The sequence below is a fragment of the Gymnoscopelus microlampas genome, assembly GCF_963454915.1.
Source record: "Gymnoscopelus microlampas genome assembly, chromosome: 10".
NCBI classification, from domain to species: Eukaryota; Metazoa; Chordata; class Actinopteri; order Myctophiformes; family Myctophidae; genus Gymnoscopelus; species Gymnoscopelus microlampas.
Genome location: NC_139947.1, coordinates 43,358,204 through 43,372,057, shown reverse-complemented (window position 1 = coordinate 43,372,057; position 13,854 = coordinate 43,358,204). Strand labels below are relative to the sequence as shown.

The 13,854-nt window shown below is 42.6% G+C and overlaps 1 protein-coding gene across 4 annotated transcripts in view; it reads left to right on the top strand.

Annotated features, from left to right (window-relative positions):
- The first annotated feature begins 5,817 nt into the window (after positions 1 to 5,817).
- acap3a (ArfGAP with coiled-coil, ankyrin repeat and PH domains 3a) overlaps positions 5,818 to 13,854 on the top strand; it is a 71,121-nt gene continuing 63,084 nt past the window's right edge. For all 4 annotated transcript variants that reach the window (XR_014601690.1, XM_084069538.1, XM_084069539.1 and 1 more), the window contains exon 1: positions 5,818 to 5,979. Coding sequence is in view for 3 of the 4 variants with exons in the window: in XM_084069538.1 (XP_083925664.1) it covers positions 5,933 to 5,979 (47 nt within the window). In the remaining variant the exon portion in view is untranslated. The remainder of the gene's footprint in view (positions 5,980 to 13,854) is intronic.

Genomic DNA, 13,854 nt, shown 5'->3' with positions numbered 1-13,854 from the left:
TCCTCCGAGACTGACATTTTGGTTGTGGTTACACAAATGAATGCTCATCGTCACTTATGGGGGGTTGAGCATGAGCCACTTGGGAATCGGTCCTACTCACACAATCACCGCAGTCACCACTATTGTTATCACCAGAGTGAGAAACCAGTGAAATTGTGAGATAGAAAAAAAAATACTAAGCCTGAGAATAAGTGTTGTAGCAATGGGAATCCACATTCATGCGTAATACAGAACATTCATGCACCAACTGCAGATGCCACACTGGTAATGGCTTGTCAAGACCTCGCACCTGCAGTCAAAAGGAATAATGTTACAAGCAGTGTGCTCAGTAGCATTCCTCACACTGCCCCCAGTAGACCAAAAAGGGGGAGACTGGGATGCAAGGATAGAGGGGAGCAAAAGTAGGTCACCCTCCAAGAGACCCACACTTCTCTACCAGTGGTTCGGTGCTTATGTCTGCCATCAGAGAGGCTTTCACGGAAGCCAAAATTGAAGTTGACAGCCCTTCCAACCTTTACACCCACAAATTGAATGCATGAAAGCCTCATCCCTGCTCCTGATGTATGCCATGCGGGGAATGCACCAGGAGACAGGTCATGAGCAGGCCATCACTAATATCATGTTGCATGATCTGAGGTGATCGCTTAATGTTACGTGCCATTGATGAACTGCTTCAGAAAGGTCTACGATTGCCTTAACAAAACTAATTAAAGCTGATGATACAGTGATCTTATGACCTTATTATCTCTATTGACATTTAACTGCCAAAAAGATAGTTGCAAATAACCCCCCCCCCCGAAAATATTTCCAAAATAAGCCGAACCCCCATGTATGATGCTCATCTCAGTTATATACAGATGTATTTACTGTACCAATTGAGCATCATTGATTGTAGGTAGTGTAGGTGGACCACTGATTGTCAAATCAAATATTTTCACACTGTTTAACCACTTTCAACCTGGCGTCCCTATTTTGAGCACATCATTACAGGGACATTTTCAAAGAATATAAAAGGCAAACAGATCTGCTTGTAGATCTTGCATTGTGACGCTGTAGATTGCCTATTTCCGCTATAAAATGCATTCATGAAGGACTACATTCCACCCCTTCTCTCAAGTTGCTCTCAAGTTTCTCCTCCAGTGTTCACTTTCAGCTCTGCCAGCTGCTGACTCAACATTTTCATAAAGAAGCAGAGGATGCTTTGATCTTCAGATTGATTGATTGATTGATGTACTTTATTTAGTAAGACATGAGAACATAGGGCATTAGGGCTGTTTTGTTTAGATGAGGAAAGGGAAAAGGATGAGGCGCACGCGCGCACACACACACACACACACACACACACACACACACACACACACACACACACACACACACACACACACACACACACACACACACACACACACACACAGTCCATGGAGAGAAGGGGTTGATGAGAGAGCCGTTGATTTTAGCTGCTCTAATTTCATCCGCCATAAAGCAGTTGTGGACATCCAGTCTCTCAGATTGATTGATTGATTGATGTATTTTATTTAGTAAGACATGAGAACATCAGTACATGGAAGTACAAATTCACAATACAAGGTCTACTAAACTGGAAGACTCATTAAGCACTGAGCTTGTTTAAGATGAGATCCCCATGCACAAATCATGATGACATATAAGAGACAGACAGATATACACACTACTATACAGAATGTCATACAATCAGCTTACAGGTTACTGGTATGAAGAGTGAAAGAAAATGTACAAGAGAGAAAAAAAATCACACCCTGTGTGAAGGAAGCGGTGCCTTTGGGGCGGGCCTTAACTCATTTCAATGCGTCCCTATTGGTGGTCTGAGTCCACTTACCAAATTTGTACTTGGGAGCATGCTGCAAACTGGAATGTAATGACAGTTAGTCCCTATTGCTGGCTTTAGTCCATGTACAAAATTTGTACTCGATAGCATGCTGCGAACTTGAGTTATGGCTGTTTGAAGGCCAGCCAATGGGAAGACAGAGGGGGCGGGGCTTCAGCAATTCATGCTGGGCCCTATTGGTGGTCTAAGTCCACATACCAAATGTGGACTTGGTGGCATGCTGCAAACTGGAGTTATAGCTGTTTAAAATCCCGTGCTCATCCCGTGCTCATACGGGCACGGGGGGTCCCTGGACCCCTCTTTGATAACTTCATCAATTCATGCTCGTGCCTATTGGTGGTCTAAGTCCACATACCAAATGTGGACTTGGTGGCATGCTGCAAACTGGAGTTATAGCTGTTTAAAATCCCGTGCTCATCCCGTGCTCATACGGGCGCGGGGGGTCCCTGGACCCCTCTTTGATAACTTCATCAATTCATGCTCGTGCCTATTGGTGGTCTAAGTCCACATACCAAATGTGGATTTGGTGGCATGCTGCAAACTGGAGTTATAGCTGTTTAAAATCCCGTGCTCATCCCGTGCTCATATGGGCGCTGGGGGTCCCTGGACCCCTTTTTGATAACGTCATCAATTCATGCTCGTCCCTATTGGTGGTCTAAGTCCACATACCAAATTTGGACTTGGTGGCATGCTGCAAACTGAAGTTATAGCTGTTTGCTTCTTTGCCGTGCTCATCCCGTGCTGAAACCGCCGGCCGGACGGACGGACGGACGGACGGACATACAAAAGTCAAAAGCCACGTATAGAGCGGTTGGCACCGCTAAAAAGAAAAAAGGGGGGGGGGTAGGTTAAGACTTAGACAGGGGCCATTTTTGAATTGCAGCCTCCTGAAGGTGTATCTTTAGGGCAGTTTTGAAAGTGAGTAGGGTTTTACACTCCTTTACTCCTTTTGGTAGGGCATTCCACATTTCTGATGAATAGCATGAGAACGAGTTCATTCCCTTTGTTGAGCCAAATCTGGGTTGAACATGATTCGTGGAGCTGCCTCTGGTGTTATGATCGTGGACTTCATTAACATTTTGGAAGTATTTTTTGACAAATACAGGGGGATCCCAATGTTGTGGTGTATCTTGAAGACCAGGCCCATAGCAAGTTGCTGTACTCTGTCCTCATCAACCCTAAGCCATCCAATCGTAGCAAAATGAGCAGGGGTTAGATGGGTTTTGTGATTGAGGCCAAGAAGTAGCCTTACTAGTTTGTTTCGGGATGTTTGGAGCCTTGTTTTTAAGGCCTTGGAGGTGTTGTGATACCATGAAGTGCATGCATAATCATAATAACCTTGTATGAGGGCCCCTGCAAGAATCTTCAGAGTATTCTTACTGACTAGACGTCCAATCCTATACAAAAAGCGCATTCTTTGGTTTACCTTTTTGATCACTCTTTTGGCGTTTTTCTTACCGGAGAGGTTTGCCTCCAAGATGGAACCCAGGTAGGTAATTTCCTCCTTTCTTGTGATAACATCATCACCCACTTTGATCGTGAAACTCTCAGCCTTGCTACGGTTAGAACTAAGAGGATGGATTCAGTTTTACCCAGGTGTAATGATAGTTTGTTGTCGGAGAGCCAGATGCAGGTTGATGTCCTTGTAGCATATTTCAGGTGCATGAGAATTCACATATACCATTACATTACATTACATTACATTACAGTCATTTAGCAGACGCTTTTATCCAAAGCGATAAAAGCGTCTGCTAAATGACTGTAATATAAAAACGCCACTCACTTAACTATGTGTGTGGGGTTTACCTGTTAGAATTACTTGAACTTGCTAATAAAGATATTTGACCCAAAAAAATGTAATAAAAGAAAAAGAAACGCCACTCACTTGACAATGCTGTGTGTGATTTTATGTAAAAAAAAAAAACATACTGTAGGCCTGATAGTGAGTGTGTTAAGTATGTACCCAGAGAGGGTGATATCATCTCTGTACAGGGTTGGGACCATAGCCTTTGAAAGTATGGGATGAGGAGGAACAATGGTGCTCTATAAAAGCCTGCAGTGAAATCCCATGCAGGCTTTCTCCCTCAGCTTCCCGACTTCCTGTGAATTAATAATATCCTCTATTTTTAGGCCTTAGCCTACAAGGGGAAATGCATGCACTCGCAATTTCCTCATTCACAGTAACTATTGAACAATGGTGAGATAGTAGTGCTATAGAGGTGTTAATGCATCTGCTGTCAGTTTGTAAAATGCAGTTTGAAACAAAATGACTGGATCAATGAGTCAGACTTTTATGTCATATTGTTGATGTGTTGGAATAGTATTATAATCAGAATCAGAATCAACAACAGACAAACAAGATTCTCGCACAGCCAGCATACAGGTATTTTAGTCTTTACTGAATCAATTAACCACTTTAACCCTGATTGTGGTTAAAGTGATTATGTCAAATCTTTTTGGGGAAATAGCAGATCTATTATAAACTTACAACACATCGCAAACAAACTGCTGTTATTGTACAGGGGTTTTCAGCATTTTCATGTCATAGACCCCCACATTGACTTTAAGTAGGCCATGGTCTCCCATATCCATTTGTTTGTCCAAGGGAGAATTATAGGAAAATATATTTTGGTTTAATTGAAATTACATTGACTACACGGCATAAGATAATTGTATATGAGAATTGTACATTCAATAAATGTTTTATATAATTTCAAGTTAATTCAATTATAATTAAATTAAACTACTCCTCATTTGGCTGGGGATCCTCTGGAACCCAATCGAGGTCCCCTATGAGTCTCTAAACACAAATTTGAAAATAGCAAGACCCCATTAACACTAAAATCAGAGAAATGTGTTTTTTTTTTAAACACACAGTTTCGGTCTAACAAGGTTGAAACCATGGAGGCCTACTGTCATTTTATTATTTAATCACATGAGTCCCAATGTTCTTCCATTTCATCAGCTAAAAGGTTTTCAAATGTATAACAATCATTTGAAAATACAGATCGCTCACAATGCATATAGAGATTGCCTATTTTCAAATGGCTGAAATGTATACAGAGCTGAGGAGTTAATGTATGTTTTGTAATAATAATCAAAGTCTATAAAGTAACTGGTAACTAAAGTTGTCAAATAATTGTAGTGGAGTAAAAGTACAATATTTGCCTCTGATCATATGTAGTGGAGTAGAAGTAAAAGTACTGAAAATTTGAAATACTTCAGTTAAATAAAAAATACCACAAAATTGTACTAAAGTACATTACTTGAGTAAATGTACTTTGTTACTTTGTTTACACCACTGGTTGTCTCACTGTATTGATTCAAATGAGATGAAATGTGACGTCACCACTAGCCTACTCATTCTCATGCAGCGGTCTCGCGGTCTGCCCGGGTCTGAAGCAGCGTTGCCATGTCCGCTTATTATAAGCGAATTTGGGCTTGTTTTTCTGTAACATTGTTTGTAAATAATGGTTAATTGCGGGTTTTGGTCATTTTCAGCTTGTTTCTAAAGAGTAGTTGCTTATTTGGGCTTGCTTCCTAAATGTTGTTTAAAATCCAGTGGTTCTCAAACATTTTCATGTCAAGGACCCCCAAATCAATATGTATTTTTGTCTGCAGACCCCCAATTGAAAACATTTTATGTCAGGGAGGGACCCCCATACAAGATTTTTGTGTTGTTAAAATGTAAAAACATATATACATATATTCCACATTTTTCACATTTTCTAAGCTCATAACCTGTTGCATCGCAACCCGTTGTGAGCTTGTAGATCTTTGCTATTTTCAAATAGCCAATGTATATGTTTAAAGGGCGAAGGGCTTCTTTTGGGCTTGTTATCATAGACCTCGTTGCTTATTTCTTTCACAAAACCTGGCAACGCTAGTCTGAACCAGCTCCCGTCAATCGTAGTGGGAGCGAGCGAGAGAGCACAGTACGTGTGGATGAGCCGGGGAAAGAGAGAGAGGAATCAGAGGATCACACTACTACGTCTACGTCTCTGCATTATTCTACCCAGGACATGAAACCCGTATTCTAAGCGTGAAAACTTTAATATAGTCTCTAAGATGACGGTGGATTTTGAAGAATGCATTAAAGATTCACCCCGGTTTAGGTAAGAACATTTTGGTGTTGTTGATGATCTGTAACTCTTGCCGATCTGTTGAACGCCCTAAACGATCAATGCAAGCTGTAACAAAATGTGATGTATTTTTATATTCTACCAGTGTTGCTTGCTACACCATAGAAAAATAATCCAGCCCGTCGTTGCAGACTGACAGCTTTTCCTTTCGGTCATGACACTACATTGCTTACCTTGAAATAATATTGATTATTTGATTCGCGCATGCCTATTAGCTTAATTTACTATGGCAATTGGATACATGTTGTGTATATATATATATATATATATATATATATATATATATATATATATATATATATATATATATATATATATATATATGATATAGCCTACTACTGTAGGACTGACAACATTTCTAAATACTGTAAATTTAAATTGGTAGGACTTGTCTTGGCAACATCAGAGCATCTCAAATCCGGCGGTATATAGCTGGTATTTCCGTAACCTCAGTAAACTATGCCTAATCTTATAAAAACGTATTTCTAACCTTATCCTCAGTAAAAACAAAAACAAATACAAGAATACAAGAACCGCTGGCCGCGAAAAGAAATGGGGGCGATCGTGTTTTGGGGCGAGTCTTCCGGTTACCATCAGGCACAGTAACGCTCTGCATGAGGATGAGCGCCCTGACTTATCACATGCATTCTGACAGGCTGTATAACTGCAGGGCATCATCGGGAAATGCGAGTCATATTCTCGTATGAGATTAAATGTCATGACATGTAAATAGCCTATGTACTACTACGCCCTCTGTATTATGTGTATAGCATAGGCAGTACCAACCAGCGGCTGGATATTTAAACATTTGTGTGAGAGAGAACTAGGGCCAAAATGTATCTGTTGGCCATCACATTAGAGTAGTATTCTATTGCAAGCCATTTTATGTTTTCCACTCCACTACTGCTGCAGAGGTCTGATGGACATGTGCTGTGATGTTCTGATGTGAAGCAGGTATATCTTTTAAAAGAGAGAGTTATGTGTGATCCTGTAGTCACCATGGTCAACGTCTAAATGTCAAAGGAACAGATGTATTTTAATGCTTTATGGCAGGTATTCTCCTTAAAGTCTTGAATGGACTTCCATTTTTAAAGAACTGTTCTCATGACACTGACTGAAATACTCACAAAGGAGGCAGTTCAAACAGTGTCACTAACCATTGGATCAGAGGAAGCTGAACGGTTCCATGCACAGCCTCATGCTCTGACTGCTGTGCGCTCACAGCACCAAAGGTTAGATAAATAGCATAGGAATTCCTCTACGCCCACATCTCTCCCCTAGACCTGGCCTGTGCTCTCCCCTCTGCCTGCCTCTGAGGAGCCAAGAACCTTCCAGACTGTGTGGGGTGTCTCAGCTCCTGCCTGCCTGCTAAAGCCTGCTTAGCCCAGGTCCTTTTACATAGTGTGTGTGTGTGTGTGTGTGTGTGTGACTGAGTGTGCGTGTTCGTGCCTGTGCGCGCGCTCGTAGAGATAGAATCTCTGCTCCAAATCAAAGACTTCCAGACTTGGTAACAGCACCTTAATGACTGCCATCTGGCCTGGAGAAAGGCAGACCGGAGGAAGTGCAGAGTGAAGGGTATTTACACAAACCTTCTCTCTCCATGTTTACAGTATGTGCTAAAGAGCATGGCCATTATTGAGATGAGCTACATGCAAACTCATCACCTAAGCCATTTTTGAGGTACCGTTACCGAAAATGTACCATTCTTTTCTCTCATATACTTAAATATGCAGGCTGAAGCCATCACTTATTTGGCCAGGCTGTGAATGTGGAATGAACGTAATGCTTTCACAGTATGTACTGTTTGGCCCACACACTATCTCAACAGCTAAAGAAGATCAAGTGGAGATGTTCTCATGTTCCATATAAAGCTGTTGGGAGCATTCCTCTCTTTCATTGTGAGGAGTTCTGAAGCTCATGCGGCGCTGGCACCGCATGAGCGCAACGGATGGACATGAATGGCAATAGAGACGCGCTGTAAAAGCGTATTTTTCTGCCCACTGAAGCCTGTAACAGGGTTTTCAGAGAACATTCAAATGGCCCCTTTGTGGAGCTCAAAGCAGTGTTAAGTGTTACGCAACAAACCCCGGAGGTGGATAACCAGAAGGAAGCGCATGGCCCAGAAAAGGGGAAAATCGTGCCTTTTTCATAGTTGGATATTTTGAGCGACACCACTTCCCACATGTGTGAAAACATGCAGGATATCAGCTCTGCATGATTACCTCGCTCTTGTGGTGGATTTAACTGCTTGTTATGAGTTCACACACGACTCAACTGTTTGCTTCCCCTAGTCAAGGCATGCTATGGAATACCATAATGATACAAATGTGTCTCCATTGTCGCACCTCTGTTCTTCCTTCTGTTCAAACGTCTGCCATGACACTTTCCAACTTCTGTGCAGAGATGGCAAGCAATATGGTGCATCACACAGCCCAAATCCAGTTTTGGCTCTATAATTCAGAGGTTCTCAAAGTGGGGTCTGGGGACCCCATGGGTCCTTGAGGGGGTTCCAGGGTGTCCACAGCTAAATGATGGATAGTGGGGAACCAACTGGACCCTTGCTGGTCTGCAACTCTGAGGGGTCTGTGGCCTATACCAAACTGGGGGTCCTTGAAATAAAACAGTTTGAGAGCCACTGCTCTATATGTCTGGCTGCTCAAGAGTTGAGCCGACAGATGTGAAGTTGCAGCCTCTTCTCCACATCTGTTTTGAGACAGTGGACCAGAATTACATGGCCGCAGGAACGCATGTGTTTGTGTTTGCTGCAGCACAACACTGGCAACATGTAATGTTTGCACTGCCTTTTCCCCACCGATGCGCTAATTTGAGGTCACTGTCACATGCTGTCACAACATAATATTATCAATGGCTTCTCTCACTTAAAAAACAAAACAAAACAAAGACCTAGGAAATCATATGGATCTCAGGATCCACATAGAAACGGTGTGGCTCCACAGCAACGAGTGTATATATATATATATATATATATATATATATATATATATATATATATATATATATATAATACATACAGTACTGTACATGTATATACTATAGGCACTGATCAGTCCTGCTATTTGCACTCTTGACAGACACACACACACACACACACACACACACACACACACACACACACACACACACACACACACACACACACACACACACACATATACACACACACACACACACACGCACACGCACGCACGCACGCACACACACACACACAAAGTCTGCTGTATGCCATTTGGCGGGACGTCTGGCTTCCTCGATGCTCCACGGTTGTGCCACAAGCATTGCTTCAGCAGAATATGACCATTGTCCAAAAGAGCGCATTTCTTCCGCTGTGAGACAGACTCTTTTCATTGAGTCTGAATGGCTCAGGGCAGAGAAACCCTGAGCATGCTTGCTCCCCCCATGGAGTCAGCCGGGGGTGGGCCGGGGTGTGGGTGGGGTGCTGTTGTGAGGCTGCCTTCATGCCGATGGGCTTGTCATTGAGTCATGTTAGCCTTCGCAGGCAGAGAACAGCTTAGATAGACAGGGAGAATCCCAGGCCAGTTAGGGCAGTGACCTGTGGCGTATTACTGCCTCTGTCTCCAGCGTTTGTGGGAGAGCGACTGATCGGATGGATGCGTGACCCAAAGTCAGATGACACGAGAGCATGTCAGATTCCAGGAGGTGCCTGCTGCTGTTACTGCTGCAGAGGAATGCAGAGCATGTGGCACAGTTTCCTGCTGTTCTTTGAACGATAACGATTGAGCACCCTGGATTAGGTTTGACAACAATCAGTAGAATAAAACAATCATGTATCTTTTGAGTACAATTATTGCATATGTAGTGCATTTGCATGTCTACAAACCTTTGCTTTGTTGTATTGGTCAGAAGCTAGGATAAGAAGAGGAAAGTCTGCACACTGTTCTCAAGCTCAAAAAAAAAATCACTTTTTGTTTATGCAACGTTTCGACCTTCTAGGTCTTCATCAGGCAAATATTGGTCAGAAGCTGCCATTTTCAATTGGGGACATTATGTAATGCTGGCTCTAAGATTGTAGCATGTCATGTCTGATTTCCTCTCAGTCAGGCTGCATCCAGCTGGAGTTTGATTTCAATAAAGAATACACCACACCACACTGGTAACAATTATTGGCTATGTACTCACAATTTTAAACGTAGTCAAAATCACATTTGTATTGAATACAATTTTACAATAAATTTGACTTTCTTACTTGAACATATTTTGCTCCTCCGGAAATCAATGAGCGAGAAAGAAATGCACAGAAATATTGCCATTTCACGATATTCCTACACCTTTCCCCTTTCCTTTGTTAGAAGGCATTTATGGTGTGATTACATTTTTGACAGCCTCCTATCTAATACTTGTTTACTGAAACACACACAAAGCCAAGCCAGGACCTCCTACTCACCCATCCATCCACTCACTCATTGACCACCCTGAATTCAGGAAAGGATCCTGTTCCTGTCTTTTAACACAGGGCTATGTGCCAGTCCCTCCCAGTTTAAGCCCAGGCCCAGTAGCAGTCATGAGGCATTCCAACCATCAGGTGTGTGTTGTGGTTGTGACAGATAATCCAGCTGAGCATGCATTTTGTCTTGGGTTTATTTCGTATATGGGGTGGTGCAAGATACCAGTACTTGTCATCCACCTGGTTGAGCTGTGTCTCCAGCTGCGTCAAGCTGGAAGACATTTCTTCTGCGTGGCCATGTTGTTTCTGCTCTATTTCATACTGACCCCTTGTTCCACTTAAGTCTCTGCTCTGTCAGTTAGTTTCCCTTCTGTACAGCCAAGGGTGCACCTACAGTACCAAGACCCTCACTTAGGCCAGCAAGGGTGGGGGACACGACGTTATTCAAATTGAAAAAGCGCTTCTCTGACATATAGCTGGCCATGGTCGCATCCATATCTCTGCCCAGTGTCCATGCTGCTGCGCTGACTGCAAGTGGTACTGAACATACATACTGTATACAGCAGTCACACCAGCCACACGACACACACAAACAAACACAAATCGTGTGCCGTGGCAGCACGATGTGAGTTGGTGAGCCCTCTAAAGCATTCTGTTATAAGAGGATACATATTTTTAGCTAAGGTCTTAGACATGGAAAATGGTAGTCACGATGCTTGTGATCTGGTTTGTGTTCTATTCATATTGTTTATTTTTATTTCCACATAAGACACTTTGCTCTGTCCTGTGATTTAATGACAGAGAGAGCGATGCAGGCTTGCCTGCAGGCACTTTTCTACCATCCTGTTAAGGGTGTCAGCGAACTCCCTTCCCTATACACTGGAGCTGACAAGTCCAGGTAATGAAAGTGACAGGGATTAAGTTCACTGTTTGATAGCAGTGTGTCTTAATCTGGGATTAGCCCACATTCCTCTCCTCAAGCCCTTCATGGCAAGGTGTCACACACCTGGAAATGTCCAACTGGTGTCACCCAGTGCATGTTCACATATACACTATGAGTATTAACTGTAAAAATGGACACTTAAATTAATTTTGTGTGCAAGTGGTGTGATCATTTCTTAACCACAGAGCTCATCGGTGCTGTCAGCAGCCCCTTGCTGAGAAGACAGAACAGGGTACAGTGATACCAGTGCAGGCTGAATGAGAAGCTTTCATCTTCTTTTCAAACGAGAAGAGATGAAGGGCATCTTCCCAGCTGGAGCCTCAGAGCTCAACAGGATCCCTCCGAGGCAATGGAGGCTAGAACAGCCACTTAAACATCATGTCAGATTGTTGCTGTGTGTGAAGGATGTCCTGCAGGACTGGAGAATGGAGGTTTTCTTTAGGCACTGCCACCACAACAAAAATATATGACTGGGTAGAGAAAGAGCACAGACCTCTGGAAGCAGGCATGGCTCTTGCTCTTGTGGAATTCAATGCAGTTATTAAGGAGAATCAGAGGATATATTAAAATTAAAACAGGCTAATAATAGTACCCTTTTGAAGGTTTAAAGGTAATACTTTAAACTTTAGGTAACTAACATTTTTTTGAAAAGCAATATCGGTGGCTTTTTAAGGTGTATTGTAAAACGTGCATTTGTGATTATACTGGAGTTAAGTTAACCACTTAAGCCCTACTTCGACATAGGCTACGACACACATTGTTTGAAAATGTTTGCCGATAATGACATGTCCAAAATATGGACGCCAGGTTGAAAGTGGTTAAATTAACACTCAGGATATTCTTGTGTTTCTAGGTTAATAAAATGAGCAGAGAGTAAGCCATGGTGAAATGGCTCTGGGATGCAGCGATGATGTCACCCCCTAAGCCTTTTGTGTTGGAGGGGGAACTCTCTGCATGAGCCCTGGCTGTCTGTCGCTCTCATTTCATGTTGATGAATAGCAAGACGTTTCACACACTGCACACACAAAGAGCCGTGTGGAGCAGGGCGCTGCATTCTGATCAGTGTGTTAATCTACTTCCATTAGGCGTCCTTATAGGTGATAAAGAGACCTGGGATTTGGGCCAGCACAAACGGGGACACTCGCTTAGATCCTGACCGATGGCAGATTTTTCAGTCTGATGCTGATCCTGATTTTGGAGAGTCGTAGACCACCGATTAGGCGATTACCAATGTTTTGACTGAAAAATCTTTTTTTGATTTGAAATCAATTTGAAAAAGTTTGATTTGATTAAGAACATTTAACTAAAATCAAATGATGACCCATATATCGGCAGGACTGATATGTTGGTCCGGCTTAAGACTCGCTCTCCTGCCACCATTTACGCACAGCCGCCTGTGGCCGAGTGTGTGAACAGTTTATTAAGTGGGGTGAAATCTAATCGTATTGCTGTCATCCTTGCTCAATTCCGGTCCCCTCTCTTTCACCCCAGCCATCCGGTATTGCCACAGGTTGTGCATGCTGTGTTTTAGACATTGAATCAGCACTATGGTAACCTACTGAGCCTTAAATGATGGATGATTCAGAGTAGACTGACATTAGTATTCCTATCACAACCTACGGTGAATGGACCTAATGATGACTAATGTGAGGCTGGGTGGGCAGAAAACAAGCTGGACCAGTGAATGTTAAAGAACACAAATAGATTTTAAACTCAGTAAATTTAGACCCTCTGGGTCTTACACTGCGGCATGGTGGAAATAAAATGATATAGTAAAGTCATAATTTTGTATCCCCCAGTAGATTGGATTTGGGTATTCTAGACCAAACATCTGATCTCAATTCAGTATAGTGCTTAGGTATCAGATGTCTCATGCTGTTTAGGGGGGAAAATCCACTTTTCCTCCTGATAGTGTACCAGGAGAGCTCTGATTTCAACCAGAGACAAACCCAATCATGACTTTTGCCACAGAGTTGTAAACGCTTTATACTGTGCGCTTAAACTGTAGGTGTCTATTGGGTAGGATGTTGGCATTATTATGACGCAGGCCAGAGACCTTTGGCTCAGCGTAATATTAGACCACACCATGGACCACAGCATAGCCTACAAGAGGCTGGAATCCACAGTGTTGGATTAGTATCATCTGTGCACCTTTGAACCTTTGTGACCCATACTGAGTTGAGTTAAGCCCAGGATGCAACGTGACTCCATTGAGGATTGCTGGCTGCCGTGTAAAATGGACTATAATTCTTATTTAATACAAATGGTCTGACTAATGTCCCTGACTCCCCGGTGGATTATCCATACCATTTGCCAGAGCTGCAAGACTGTGTGGCAGTTGTCCCATTCTACTCTTCTCTGAATGTGTTTTGTTTGGGTCGCTTTCACATCAAATTAAATTGCTTCAAGAGCTTAGATTGTTTTAAATCGTTTTATCCATGTCGAGTGGCTAACCTACAAATATTGTTCATAGGGGTCAGGC